The sequence below is a fragment of the Heloderma suspectum genome, chromosome 13 (genome assembly GCF_057233095.1).
Source record: "Heloderma suspectum isolate Gila_16-S chromosome 13, 16-S_ref, whole genome shotgun sequence".
In the NCBI taxonomy this organism is placed as follows: domain Eukaryota; kingdom Metazoa; phylum Chordata; class Lepidosauria; order Squamata; family Helodermatidae; genus Heloderma; species Heloderma suspectum.
In genome coordinates this window covers 4,075,568-4,090,931 of record NC_139470.1, presented here as the reverse complement: position 1 = coordinate 4,090,931, position 15,364 = coordinate 4,075,568, and the positions used below count along the sequence as shown (strand labels likewise).

The 15,364-nt window shown below is 45.5% G+C and overlaps 1 protein-coding gene across 2 annotated transcripts in view; it reads left to right on the top strand.

Annotated features, from left to right (window-relative positions):
* MAPKAPK5 (MAPK activated protein kinase 5) overlaps nt 1-15,364 on the top strand; it is a 29,738-nt gene that overhangs the window by 5,268 nt on the left and 9,106 nt on the right. For both annotated transcript variants that reach the window (XM_084820081.1, XM_084820080.1), the window contains exons 3-10: nt 450-525; nt 2,614-2,711; nt 3,620-3,728; nt 7,881-7,970; nt 8,511-8,606; nt 9,443-9,523; nt 10,670-10,857; nt 13,058-13,178. In XM_084820081.1, the coding sequence (XP_084676207.1) occupies nt 450-525; nt 2,614-2,711; nt 3,620-3,728; nt 7,881-7,970; nt 8,511-8,606; nt 9,443-9,523; nt 10,670-10,857; nt 13,058-13,178 (859 nt within the window). The remainder of the gene's footprint in view (nt 1-449; nt 526-2,613; nt 2,712-3,619; nt 3,729-7,880; nt 7,971-8,510; nt 8,607-9,442; nt 9,524-10,669; nt 10,858-13,057; nt 13,179-15,364) is intronic.

Here is a 15,364-nt window from a genome sequence, read left to right as displayed (position 1 = left end):
AAGGAGGGATTTCTATGCAACTTCTAGCTGATCAGGACCTGGGATTTCTTACAAAATGTTAGAGAAAGGCGGATTGGCTTCAGTTCTTGACTTGGCCTTTGCGTCTAGGTAAAGGCTCCTGCTTTATGTTCAGCCTCGAAAGAAGTGAAATAGTGAAAGCATCTGAACCAGTGCAGACTATATTTCTGTTGGCTCTGAGCAACCAGAGCAACCCTATGCACATCTGGGATTTGGAGCAGGTTTGTGGAATTGAGGGCCAAGGCTTTCAGGTAGATGTTAAGCCTTGTTTAAGAGATGTTTCCCAGTGTGCTGTGTGCAAACATTAACATGGAAAGGAATGCAGGAGTAGATTGGGAAAGAGTTCTGAATTTCATTGTCAAGTGATGAGTGCACTCACGATTCATCAGTTTCCTTACACTAACCAAATGATTCTGCTGCTGTCTGGACAGAGTCTGCATGAAAAAATCATCTCAAGAACGGTTTGCACTGAAAATCCTTCTTGATCGCCCAAAAGCTAGAAATGAGGTATGGTACGTTGCTCTTGGAAAATGTTCTATGAATCTGTATCTTTTTCCTGTAGCTCTTCCCCCCCCCCCCATTTTCCTGACACAATGTGTGATGGTAGGAAGCACTAATTAATGCAGCCCATTAAAGATATTACAGTAGTGCTGTTCACCTAATACGACAGCCCACTATGGGTTATTTAGCCCACATGTGGGGCATGTGGGGTACATGTGGCTGTGATCTTGAATTTGCAACCCCCATTCAAGGGTTGTCTTGTCATGCAGACCCCAGTGAGCATGGGTTTTATGGTTATGCCAGGGTTGTTTAACCCTTGCATAATGCACACTTGGTGGGTTAGCGCAACATGACAACCCCCGAGTGTGGGTTGTACATGCAACCTGGCAGCCCATGGGCACCGCTGCTCGGGTTAAATAAGCCACAATGAGCTGTGGCGTGTCATCTGAACCAGGTCAGTGTGTGTTACTGTACTGTTGAGAGCCAGAGTGTTGCAAACAGGTTGTTGTTTGCTTGATTATGTATATCTCGCTTTTCTGTATCAAATAAGCCCAAAGCAGCTAACAATTTTAAATCAATAAAACACAATGCACCAAATACAAAAACACCAGCACTACAAACTACAAAGGAAGCAATGGCAAAAAAGGTTGAATGAAATATTGGTGCTGCAGTTAGCTATCGGGCAGAATCTACCAAGTTAAGCCCAGTCAGCAGAAAGCTGTCTGAAAAAGCCAGCTCTTGGCCAGGTTCCTCAAAGCATGTCAGGGCCTGGTGGATCTCTTTGGGGAGGGTATTCCACATGACTGGGGCCACTGCCGAGAAGGCCCTGCTCCTAGTGGATGCCTGCTGGGCTTCATTTGGCAGCGGGACCCAAACCAGGGCCCGAAATTATGTGCAGCTGCACATGGAAGAAGTTCTTTAGTGCTTTAAAAGTAAAAACCAGGACTTTAAATTGAGTCCAGAAAGAAAGAGGCAGCCTGGTTTCTGTTTTTATTTATTGAGGATACTGATATAACACATAGTGGTTTGAATAAAGATGTTTATGTTCTCAGCAAGGCCAGGTTTCTACATCTCAATCTACCCTAGAACAAAGGAACAGACCTTCCCTCACTCTCTGCCTGGGTTCTCCTCAGGTTCTGTCTTGATGGCAGTTAGACTCCTCACAAGAGTGACCTTGATGGAGTTGTCCTTTCCCCTCACAGATGTTTTGTCAGTCATGGTTCTGGCTGTCTTGGCCTCAGTCTTGGGGCAAAGAGCAGAGCTCCCCAGATCAGATCAGATCAGGGACTGGAATAGTTAATGACGGTTGGGGCTTGCTCGTGCCACACCGTTCTGCCCACATGCTGTTATGTGTTCTTGGACTGTGGATGAGATTTGGGGGTACTCTTGGCTTTTGGATGATCCCACCCAGGGCTGCTCTTGCTGGGTTACTCCATGCCTTTCCTGGATTCTCATTGTACACTTTTTTCTGTCTCTGCATTGTGGAGAACAGCTCCTCAGCTTTGCTCTGCTGACCTTGAAAGCAGCATAGCTGGAACTGGTTTGACTTCTCTGGCTTCCATGAGCCCACTGACCTCCCAGCAATCTTTGTTTTCCTCCATCTGCTTTGCTTATTTCTAGAGCTCATGTTGCTACTTTGTCTCTTGCCTGATTCCACCCTAGACTCCGAGGTTGAATTTTGCCTAAAATCTAGTTTTAAAATACCAGGACTCAATCTAGAACATGCCAGGTGCAGCTGGTTCCTACACATGTTAAAACCAGGGGCAAAAGTTTCCAGGACAGGTTGCAGGATCAGTTACACAGAAATTATGCTAATGTTTTTATTTATTTATTTATTTATTTATTTTATTTATTTCTATACCGCCCAATAGCCGAAGCTCTCTGGGCGGTTCACAAAAACTAAACTTTTTCGGGTTGGCCTTAGTTCTGCCCAGCTAGTAAAGCCCAGCTAACTACCTGAGTAGGTATGTAAAAATGCTTCCAAGTTATGTGTTCTTGGGTGGCAGGGGTGGGGGAGAGGCAAACACTTGGAGGCCCAGTTGGTGAGACTGATAACCAAGGGTGTATGGTGACACTTGTTCCCATTTCCATCAGGTCCGGCTTCACATGATGTGTGCAACACATCCCAATATCGTCCAGATTGTTGAAGTCTACGCTAACAGTGTGCAGTTCCCTCATGAGTCCAGTCCAAGGTAAGACGGCGCAAGGTGGTTCAGTTTCCATGACATCCTTTCCAGATTGAGGCCAAGACAGCATGGAATTCTGCTTTGAATTTCAAGTCGCCTTTTCTCCATCGCAAAGGACAACTGCCATGCCTCTGTTGTTTCCCCCCTCCCCCACTCATTGTAGCATGCTTTCCTTTCCACTGTGAAGAGTGTGGTGTTTGGAGCGTGCTGAAATGTTTCTTTCTTCTGGCTGGTGTGACGTCTTAGCTAACTGGCTCCCAATTGTCATTTTGTGGGTATTGAGACACACCCATCATCGAAAAAGACCTTTTTTGAGAGGACTGATAGGTTTTTGCATAAAAAAACAACAACAAACCCCGGCCCTATCATGAGGTACAGTGAAACACCTTGGGCAACATGTCTTGAGTACTGTTAAGGCTGGCAAAGTGAGAATCAGGTCTGGCCACAGGGCACGATCCACTGGGAGGTTCTCCTGGTCAAGCCTCACTGAAACAAATGGGCGTGGTGTTGACTTGATCCATTAGATGTGGGCACTTTCTGTGAGCTTGAACACACATTGCGTGACCAATTGCCTTACTCGTATGTTTTGCTGGAGGTAACAGCTCACCCACAAACATATTGACTTTGTTTTTTCTGGAAGCAAGTCAGTGTTGGTAGCTTATCTTGATACACTTGGAACTCAGTGACACATAAGTTGAGGTCTGGGAAAATGGATCCCCTGTAACTCCTGAATCTTAAATTGCTAATGTGGAGTGATTCCCCCCCAGCCCTTTAATATTGACCTGGGCAGTAGAGCTGTTACGAAACAATTGCCCAGGTACTTTTAGTTTGAAGGATGGGGATAAGTTTTTTATGAAGATTTTGATATAAATCTTTTTTTGCACGTGTAACAAACTGGAATGCTTTTAAAACAGGGCCCGGCTCCTAATTGTAATGGAGATGATGGAAGGGGGCGAACTGTTTCACAGAATCAGCCAACATCGGCACTTTACTGAGAAGCAAGCAAGCCAAGTAACAAAGCAGGCAAGTTTAACTCCCTCCCCCCACCCCCACCCTGTCCTTGTATAAGCAAAACCCATGGGAAGAAGACTTCACAAAGTACCTGACCATTTTCTTGGGATGGGAGGGCAAGAGGCAAGTTTCAAAAACAAAACAAAAACACTCTGATGTGATCAGAAGATTGCCTGCTTTGTTATAATCTAAGAATTTGTTTGTGGACTTCTGATGGCTGAGGAACAGTCTTATTTTTCTTTTTTAAAGTTAAAACTAGAGGGGCACTTGAGGCTGGGCAGACTCACCCGCTCTCAGCAAAAGCTGATGGGAGGGAGGAAAGGCCCACGCTCTGACTCACGTAGGGATGCAGCAGGTAGGTTTTCTGAATGTCTAGGAGCCTGAATTTATTTTCTTGTAACACACAGCTTGGGGAGCTTCTGGTCTGTGCAAATGAGTTGAATGCAAGAAGGAAAAACTGCTAAGTTTTGTTTGAGAACGAATGAAATTCTTATTGGTGGTGGGCCCACCACTGAGCGGTAGATTCACACAGTTGTGAGTCTGCCGCCACCCCCAAGACCTTTGAAGAAGAGACATGTGGGGACTGCTTTCAGCACAGGGCTTTTCTGCCTAGAGACAGAACCTTGGTCAAGATCAGCCTTCCACAACCTGGTGCCTTCCAGATGGGATGGACTATGGCACCCATCATCCACAGTGGTATGGACCATAGCCATACTGCTGAGGATGATGAGAGCTGAAGTCCAACCCATCTGGAGGACACCAGGTTGGGAAGGCAGGTCTAGATTCTATAGGGTCAATTAAGACTCTCCTAACTCTTGACTCTTTACAGAGATTCATATAGGATCAATAAACACTGCTCTTGTGTGTAGGCCGATGCCACAGGGCAGATGATAAAGCAAGTCTCAAAACCCCAAGCACCTTTGTGAGATGTGAGAGCTTCGGCTCTTGGGCAGTATAGAAATGTAATAAATAAATAAATGTGATTAGTATTTACACAGTGGAAGCAAAAGCTGCGTAAACCTGTTCGTTTCATTGTGTAAAGCGTTCAGAGAGGTAGAGCGACTGCCGGGTTGTCACGTTCTCAGTTAGCATGCCACCTTCAGGCCAAGAAGTATTTCAACACAAAGCTGAATAAAACAGGGTTTCCCCTGGGCTTTTCAGCGGGAGCAAACATGTTGTATTTTCTGTCTTCGTGTTGGTTGGTTGCTTGTTCCTATCTCTCTTGTCCTGATTTGTGTTTCCCGTGTGTTTTAGGCATATGAGGCAGCCAATGGGCCTCTCTCCATTTTGTGCGTGCAGGTTTACAGTGGTTGCCTTGTATCTTGTTGTAATAAAGTGTTAATTGTAAACCTGCCTTCCTTTTGTTCTTTCTGTGTGTTCTCTGCCACGGCTTTCCATCACAGCGTATTTGCAGTGCTTTGTTCTGATTGAACGTCATAGGAGGAGGATTTCTTCAGGAAGAGCTCTTTCCAAAAAAGGAACTTGTGAATAAATTTTTAATCCTAGACTTTGGTTTTCAATAATCCTGCACGAACAAAGTGGTAAAACATTTCCATTACAATCCTCCTTCCTGTTGCTTGCAAAGTAGACTTGCTGAAGGGTCCCACTGAAGTCAGTGGTAGCTACTTGAGAGCAACCATTTTAAGTGTTTGTGTAATGTTTATATTATCATCGAATTCCATCCAGGGTGACTACTACTTTCTTAAAACTCTTTATTTCTAAATGATGTTTCTTCAGAAATACATGCAGTTTAAATATACATGGCCACTTGAGAAAAGTAACTCCTTGGGCACAATCCAGCCAAAGTTAAGCACTCATAAGTCTCATTGATTTCATGGGAGAAGATTTTAAACACTCTCCCATGAAGATAAATGAAAGTTAAAGAAGCTACATTTCGGCTGGATTGTGCCATGTGTATACTGGCCTGGCTAAAAGTGTGTGGTTTAATCCAATGCTTGTTATGAGCGGACAGGGAAGGATATGTCCTGAAAATTCTGCACAATTTTTTTTCAAGTTTCTAGTCCTCATGGTTGCTGTGATATTTGTTTGAAAATAAGTTCAAAAAACATTTAAAAGAGAAGCTTTGAATTAATTGTTGAATTCTTCTATTCTAAAGTCCATATAGCGGCAGTTTCAGGGCTCATTTCATGCATTTGCCTGTGACAACATCAGTTTTGAAAAAAGGATACCATGAATAATAAGTGCAACATGTCCACCAGCCTTCCTGTTACATTGTAGAAAATATTAGTACAATCTTGTATTACATGGAGCTAACTGCATTTTAGCCTGACTTCCTGTGCTAAACAATTTGGCCACCAATTTCAGGGGTGTATGGTTTTGTTTTTTATTTCAAGATGTTCTTTTAACAAAATAAAAATAAAAACTTTGCTAGCACTGAACTTCTGTAGCCATGATCTTTGTTTGCACTTCCTTAATTTTACTCTGGTTTTACATGGTCTTAAACCTTTATTTTATTTATTTATTTATTATTAAATTTATTAATCGCCCATCTGGCTGGTCACCCAGCCACTCTGGGCGATGTACAACATACAATAAAAACAGTTTAAAACAGTTTCCTTTTGTAGGGATTTAAGATCATGATTCAAGCAGTACCATAGTGTGTTTCGGGTTTACTCTGGGAACCGCGTAGTCAGCAGTGTCTGAAGTTGCCAATTTTTAATTCTTAGCGGAGCCTTCTCCAACCTGGTCCCTGCCAGATGTTTGGACTTCAGCTCCCAAGATCCCTAGCCAGCATGGCCAATGGGCAGGGATGCTGGGAGTTATAGTACAAAACATCTGGAGGGCACCAGGTTGGGGAAGGCTGCCTTAGAAAGTAGCAAGAAGGAAGAAAATCTGCTGCAACCTGCCTGCATAGTTTAAATCTTGCACATAATAACTTCAGCACTGAGCAGAAGGTAATCGCCTAAGTATGTCAAAGGAGGTGCACTGTTGTGATGCAATGTCTGTCCTGAAAATCTAGCCTTTTAGTTGGATTAACACTTTGGTCTTGAATATGAAAAACAATTGGCAGTCAATTGGGGTATGGTATGTCTTCCTTGTAATTTTTTTTAACTTTCTTGGGTTGAGACAAGACGGTTCCAAACACAACGTTCACATCCTGTTGCGAGGCAACCTTTTGAGGGGTTCCCTCCTCTTCCGCACCTCCACTCTACAGGACATCTGAGAGGTGCCTGCTCAGGATCACTGAGGAGATTAGCAAATGCCTAACATGCTTCATCCAGTTAAAACTCCCAGAGTGGTGAAAGCCAGGATTGGACACTTTCCCCAGGCCCAGAAGCAGCAGGCGTCTTAACCCAGATTCTGTATAGCTTATGCTGATTTCCTACCTGCCTTTCCCCAACAGAACCAGCTTGTCTCAAGCTGTGAACAACTAAGTTGTAGAAACCGAAGGCAACAAGTGTTTGCTGTGTAGCAACTGCTTGCCTCAAGCTGGGAATGATGGTTTGCTTTATAGAAGCAGTTTAGGCAGCTGTTTGCTTTGTATAAGCACTGTCTGCATGTCCCCCTTTCCCCCACTGGGAACAAGCCACCCTCTTCTCCATTTAGTCAGCATTGTGTGCTGCCTTGTTCCAGGTAACGCTTTTGAGCAAATGCTCCGTCTGCTATTAGTAATGTGCTTTTTTAAAAAGAAAAATCTATTTAAAGAATGCCGAGTAGGTTGCTCCCTCTGCACACGCACACACTTCCAGTATGTGCTAATTGCACACATCATGTGGCAGATGTGAGGGAGGAGCAAAGTCGGGCTGGCTCCACCCCCTTGCATGCCCTCCCCCTTCCGAGGGGGTGGGGCTTCAGGGAGGTGCCTCAACCCTGGCCACGTGAGTAGACTAAATCTAGCCCGTGGGCTGGAGGTTCACCATTCCTGTTCTGATGGGTAAGGTGGGGTACTAATCAGATAAAGATTTGTGATCTCGGAATCAGAGTTTGGTGGCTGATCCAAAGTAAAGGGCTGTGGTCATGTGTTTGAGTTCCAGATCTCCAGCTACTCTTTGGAGTCTTTAGCCCATTTAAGGCAAATGCTCTGTGGTGCTGATGAGGGCATCAACTGTCTCCCTTTTGGGGGTGGAGGGAAGCTGCAAATGCTGCCATGTCAGTGAGAGCCTTTCCATGACTATTTTCTGACTTCTTCTGCCCTCTTTTCAGATAGCTTTGGCTTTGCAACACTGTCATTCTTTAAACATTGCACATCGAGACCTCAAGCCTGAGAACCTTCTTTTCAAGGATAATTCTTTGGTAAGATGGAGGATTTGCTATTCTAGGTTTTGCTAATTCTGTCATGCTGCTGGTTGATTCAAATCAGTTTGTGAAATTCAGCTTCTCCGCTGCCATTGCTTTGTCCTGGGCTCTGGGCTCGAAAACCCGCTTGGCTTCTCCCCACCAGCCAATAGCATACAGCCCCTTCTGTCCCTAGCTCTGTGTGAATGTTTTCCTATTTCCTTGGCCTTTCTCTCCTGCTGCCTCTTTCCATTCTTCCCTCAGATTCCTTATTTTCAGCTTACTAGCTGTTCTGTCCTCTTTGTTTCATCCTATTGAACTCACTGTCTCTTAGTTTCCCTATGTCTTGGCACCTCTTCCCACTTAACATCCAGCCGTCAGTGTAATTCCTTCCCCCCTTCACAGAAATCTTTCCCTTTATTCACAGAAGTTGCGCTAGTTTGTCAGTGTTCTGTTGCTGACAATCTTACCCTGAGCAATAGCAATGTTCTTGAAAGGGGCGAGGGGTGAACATGGGAAAGAGCTGATCTCTTGTATCTCCCTTGCTGCTTGCTTTAGGATGCCCCAGTGAAGCTCTGTGACTTTGGATTTGCCAAGGTGGACCAGGGTGACCTGATGACACCGCAGTTCACTCCTTACTACGTAGCACCTCAGGTAAGGGATCTTTGCTACCAATTCCAGATGTTCCCTCCCAACAGTCTGGCCTGAACATCCCTTCCAGAGGTTCTGAGATCCTTGTGTGTTAGTGGCTCAGGAGTGTGCACAGAAAACACAGTGGGGAATGGGGTGTTGCTGTCTGCTGGGTAGTTCTCCTGCTCAGACCATGCTGAAATGAATGGCACTAGGGCAACAGTGCATGTTTGTGTGGGATAATATCCCAGTGCTATTCTGCCCTGTGTTGGGCATTTCCATATGTAAGCCTTTACAAATGGAGCAAGGCGACTGCATAGGAGAATCTCTTGCTGGTCAGCTAGTTTTGTGCATTCTACAAGGCTGTCCACATGCACAAACATAGGCATTAATATTGGACACAGATTTTGGGAGTCTGAGCTTCCATCTTGCACTTAAAAAAAAAAAGCTAGGTTTCTAGCCCCTATGATGGTAAAAGTGTGAAAGTATGTTAGCAGGGCTTAGTGAAGTCCTGGAAGGCAACATTTATATTATTCAGAGACTTCAGCTTTTCTTTGCTTTGTTACAGTCAGAGTATCAACAGCCCTGTTTGTTCTAATGTTATGTGCCTCTTCAAGAGCAAAATTCCAATAGCTGTTGATTAACAATCTCACAAGCTTGTTTTGTTGTTGTTCTTTGTGCAAGTAGTAAGCAGTCACTGGTGTGACCAGTTAGCTTTGCCATCTGTCCTTGCAAAAGCTGAAGTCTGGTTCCGTCCATCTTGCTCGCCTGTGCCTTTCAATGTCTCTCTTTCCTCATGGATCAAGAAGGAATTACACCTTTATATCTCAAGGTCCCATGTTTCCCCTCCACCCCCACAGGTACTAGAGGCACAAAGAAGACATCAGAAAGAGAAATCGGGTATCATCCCTACCTCACCAACGCCCTACACCTATAACAAGGTACCCTTCTCAGCCCAAGTGGTCTTCCATTTGCCCAGGTTTTTGTGGAGAATTCAGTGCCCGGCACAGAATCTGACAACTGGCATAGAATTCTCTCAAGCATTCCTTTTTATTGTGTGTGTTTTTAAGGCATGTTTCTAGTCCCTCGGGATTGTGGAAATGACTGAAAAGATGCAGGCAATATCTGCAAAGACTGTAGTTGTCAAGGGCTCCTTGGCAGCCTTTTTCAGTCTAATCCAGTAGCCAAGTCCAGACACAGACAAAGGGATTCTTTTCAAAGCTTTATTCCTCTTTTACAACTTAACAACTCTACTGTTAGCAACTAGATATGAGCAGCAGAGTACCTATGGCCTAAGTTGGAACAGTTGGTCTCCTTTTGAAGGAGAATCACTGGCAGACCCTGAACTTATGGGCTAGGGAGAGTCCCTCCCCTTTTCCCTTGGATCCTCTGGGCGCAACCGTTGTTTGCACGCCAACCAGGCACTACGCCTCCTTTCTGCGCCCTCCATTTGGCGCCGCTCCCTGCGTCGGCGTTGCGCGTCCAGCGAGTCTGCTTCTTGCGCTCTCTCACTCCTGGGACTGCTATCTAAGCTAGGAATGCTGGTGGGAGGAATCCCTGCCAGCTGTTGGCCCTGGGAAGGATGAGCGCGCTCCTCTCCCAGGAGCGGCTGCTCTTCCTCAGAATTAGAACTACTCTGGGATTCTATGGGCTCAGTGTCCACCCTGACAGTAATGTACTACATGACTAATTGTCCTTCTGTCGTACCCTCCAGTCAGTTTCCCAGATGATGTACAGCCCAACACCGTGACTTATATTTCTCCTCCAACCATCACAATGTTTTTTGCATGCTTAAAAAAACCTCCCTTGTGTCTGGGAACAGCCATGGCTCAGTTCAGCTGCTTTGCATGCACAAAGTCCCAGGTTCGATCCCCGGCATCTTTACCAACACACACACACACGCTTGTACTTGCTGGTTTGCATAGTTTAAGTGCTCAATTTGATTTCCCTCAAGGCAGAGTTTGCCTTTTCCTTCAGTGCAAAATTTTTACATGGCTGCCTCTGGACATGCACGTGTCCCCACCCCACCTTCGCCACCAAGTTGTGCTCCCATAAAAAGTTGAGATTCCTTTTTATCCCTCTCCTAGAGCTGTGACTTATGGTCTCTGGGTGTCATCATTTATGTGATGCTGTGTGGCTACCCACCTTTTTACTCGAAGCACCACAGTCGGACAATTCCCAAGGACATGCGGAAAAAAATCATGACGGGGAGCTTTGAATTTCCGGAGGAGGAATGGAGTCAGATCTCCGAAATGGCAAAGGACATTGTGCGCAAGTAAGTCCGGCAGGGTAGGGGATGGTTGTGTGCAGCTCTCCTTATTCCTCCTCTTTCTTACTCAAAGAACCCAGGTGCTTCCAGCGGGTGAGTGGGTGAGCAGGGCTCCCACCTGTCTGTAGTCCAGATCTGTTTAGTTCTGCCTGTAGTGGTTGCCAGAGCTCGTAGTTGCTACAAGCAGGGAGAGGCTTCTGTTCACAGAGTGGTTGTTTCCTAGGCGTGAGTCAGCCTTCGGTCACCAGTATCCTTTCCACTCAAAAAGCCTGAGCTGTCCATTTCCACTGCCTTTTATTTTTCTGTCCCACCATTTCTCTGCATTTACCAGGATTTGGTATAAGAAGGTAATGTTGCTCCACTTATCCCAGGCACAAAGAAAAAGCCATTATTGTAGATGTAACCTTAGAATGGTGGCTTTTCAATCTTCCTATTTTTACAGGACCCCTTTCCCCCTCCATTTCTCTGCCACAGAATCCCTGCCTATTGCCCAGGAATTAAGAACGTGCTCTGGGGTGCACACTTAATTCAGCAAAAGTCAGTGTGGTGTAGCGGTTAGAGTCTTGGACTTGGAAGACCTAGGTTCTGTTCCCCACTTGGCCATGAAACCAACTGGGTGACTTTGGGCCAGTCACTGACTCTCAGCCTAACCTACCTCACAGGGTTGTTGTGAGGATGAAATGGAAAGGAGGAGGAGGATAGCATTAGCCACCTTGGCCTCCTTGGAGGATGGATGGATGGATGGATAATTCACGTGTGGTGTTGGCCAAGCTTCTTGTATCTCATTTTCATCCCACATAATCGGAGTGTGTTCTAGAACATTCTCAGTGTTTTCCTGTGCCTGCATGTTGTGAAGGACAATAGTGACAGACTGACCTTTTCAGGGAATATCGTTCACTGTTACTGATCTTCTCTTCCAAGGACCCACACATTTCCCCAGGACACAGTTTGAAAGGCACAGCCTTAGGAAGAAGGGTGTTTCTTCTTCTTCTGCCTTCATAATAGCAACCCTGAGTTGGGGCACTTAGCAGCCCGTGAGAAAGCTGTGCTCTGACCATTGATCAGATGCAAAGAAGAATTAGAAGTTATCTGGAATTTGTATCGGCGCTGAGATAGGGGAGGGAGCACGCAGCATTTTCGTGACCGGAGGAAGCAGAACGTAACGGCACTATGCTAGGGAGGGTAGACTATTGAATGGGCACGAGCTCAGTGTGCTGATCTGCCCATCTGACAGCCTCGCTGGCAAATGTGGCATGGGCTCCCAGCTCCCAGAGTGGGAGGCGGCGTGTGCAAGGGAAGAGGCCACTTCTCCATCCATCTGCCCGAACAAACGGAGCACTGGAGCTGCTCTGCAGACCTGGGGTCCAGCTATGGCAAAGAGAATCCTGCTGCATTCAGCCACCCAAAGCAAGCCCCATCCAGCTTGAGCACCAAAACCCCCTCCGTGTGTAGGTACAATCACTTTGCCGATCCAGGGTCCAACCTTTCTCCCCTTGGTGTCATGAGAAGAAGAGGGACTGGCCATCAGCATGCCCTCCAGCAGTGGGGCTCATGTCCATCCCATGGGATTGGGTGCCCATTGGCTTCAGTCAGAATTTACTTATTCCAATTTTAAGCCTGCCCGATCCCCCACAATGCAGCCAGTATAGTCCAGCTTAAAGGTCAGTAGAAACCAGTCTGGTGTCTCAGCGATGGTTGTGGTCTCCACTCCACCAGCTTAACTTCCACTACCAAGGGGCACCTGTTAAAGGCGCTTAGACTTCAGTAAACCTCCAGGAAAAGTTGTTCCATGGTCTGAGGTCCTGCTATGCAGCAGGGTGAAGAAAGAAGGCTGCTTCACATGTTGGAATTTAGGGGGATGAAGCGAAGGCAGGCACTAATGTCTGGGGCCGTGAGACATCTTAGTTAACGTGTTGGCTCTAGCAAGGGGAGCTGTTTGGTGTTCTGGCAGCAAAGTACCTTGGGCCAGCACCGACTGTGGGGATGCTGCCTCTCCGGAGCTGCCTGGCCTTGTGTCTGTACATGCCGAGCTCACCGTCTGCTCTGAGAGAAAGGGAGAGATGGCGGTGGCAGCGGGTGGCAACCTTGAGCTGCTCAGGACCATGTCAGTCAAAACAAGCCCTTGGAAGAACGGGAAGGTGTGAGGGTGCATCTTTGAGGAAACGGATGGGCTTGTGACTGAACTATGTGTTTTTTTATCTCTTAGGTTGCTGAAGGTAAAGCCGGAGGAAAGACTGACAGTAGAAGGCGTTCTGGACCACCCTTGGCTGACCTCCACGGAGGCACTCGATAACATTTTGCCCTCTGCCCAATTGATGATGGACAAGGTTCTTCCTGTTTTTGTTTGTTGAATGTTTTCTTAAAAAGGGGAGGGGGCTATAGGAACATAGAGAGCTGCCTCTATGTCAAGTCAGGCCGTTTGTCCTTCCAACCTGGCATTGCTCATTCTGACTAGCAGCGTCTCTCTAGGCTCTTGGGCAATAAAAGTTCTTTCCTGTCAGCCGCTACCTGATCCTTATAACTGGAGATACCAGAGGCTGAACCTGGGAACCTTCTGCATGTCAGCCATGTAGTAGGGTTTTAATGCAATCTGCTATCCTGAGATAACAGTCCTTATTTCCCTCCAGTTGCTGATCTATATGCCTGTTCAGAAACTGAAGCGAACTGACAGACGGTATTCCAGAGGGTGGCCATGTTAGCTTATTGCGGCAAAAACAACAGAGTCTTACATCACTTTAAAGACATACCATCTTTTTCTGGCATAAGCTTATGTCAGAATAAACGTGCTCGTTGTTCAGGTGCCACAAGTCTTTGTTGCCTTTGAAAGAGGAATGAAGTTCTTGATGATAAATCAGAGGCTCTCTGCGTATCTTGGGGCTGGCTGGTCAGCTGCAGGCTTGCTATCTTTAGACAGTCAGGAGTCACCCAGGAAGCTGCTCTTCTGCCTGCCGGACTCCTGTGACCTTCCACCAACTTAATGAGGAGGGAACTTGCAGCAGCAGCAGCATATTGGGCCTCACCTGAACCTGGCAGTCAGCTGATTGGCACTAGGGCAGGGAGCATTGGCATGTCGCAGAGCTCCACCCCTCTTTCCTGATTGGCTCCCTGGTGGGAATCCCAGTTCAAAAGCTGAGCAGTGGGTGTCAGTCCTGAGTCATCAACTTCTGGAATTGCTTTTTGTGACCTTAGTTGGATAGTTTGCTTAAAATTAGTCCACAGCCCGTTCACAAAAACACCCATAGAAAGTGTATGCTCATAGGAACAGCAATTGCATACCTAACGTTAAATGTCCAGAATCAAAGGTCAGCATTTACAAGTGTTTCTGGTCTAATTTTAAGACTGTATTTGAAAACATTGCAGTCTTATTAACATTCTCCAAGCCTGTTAAAAGTAACAATATGTGTGACCTTAGTTGTGGAAATGGGTCCTGAAAGCAGGAATACTTGAAATTCTGCAACACAAACTAGAAAGATATATTTTATTACGATCATAGATCAGCACATTACATGTATAGTACTTACACACAACATACATAATTATACAGAAACTCAAAAAGACTAATATGACCCCAGAGTGAAAATTTTATTTCACCAGAGCTTGGTGAAATCGTACTCTTTTACTAAAAGTTTGTGGCAAGCACTAGCAGCTGCACAAAATCTGGCCACCCTATCTGTAATCTAAGGATCCTGATCAGAAAGAAGAACAGAAAGGAAAAATTCATTGGATCTGCCTGGCAGTTTTTGTAAAATAGGTATAATAAAAAACCAGCAATTTTTCGATAATAAGAACAGTGTAATAAAACATGCCTGATGGTTTCCACTTCCCCTCCATCACAGGTGTGTATGTTCATGGTACAGACCCTTCCAGTATCTTCCCCCTAAAAACATAGATAGTAAAACATTAAATTGATCTAATGTGTAAAGGCTTTTCTGAATTTGAGGATTGTTAAATTGTTCAGATAATGTGTAGGCACAAGTATCTCACTCTCAGAGAAGTGATCTTTTGTGACAGAATTTAAATAGTTCTGTATCCCATATTCGTTGTTTAATAGTTATTTTAGCTTTAAAATATCCAAGGGCGATTAAATTGCCAGTTGGGAACCCGTAAGTCAGTAATTCCTTTGTCAACAACCTTCCCCGTGTTGACTGAAAAGCATCTGTTAAGGTCAATGGGGCCAGTCCTGTAGTGAAAAAGATGAGTTTGAGCCAGAAGTTTATCAGATCCATGCATGGGCCTCCATAGAAATTAGGCCCACCTCCAGGCCAAAGACTGCATTAGAAACACAACGCAGGACTGCAAAGATCGCTGTGAGGAATTTGGTTTGAAGGACTTCAAAAGGCCCATAATTATCATAAGTACACAACTGAGACCCATATATTATTCGAGGTACAACCTTGGCTACAAATACCTGAATAGCTGAGGGAATATAGTGTCCTCCTTTAGTATGAAAAAGTTTAAGCAGAGCCGAGACGCTCCTGTGTATTTGCCATGGCATTTTTTATTTGCACTTCCG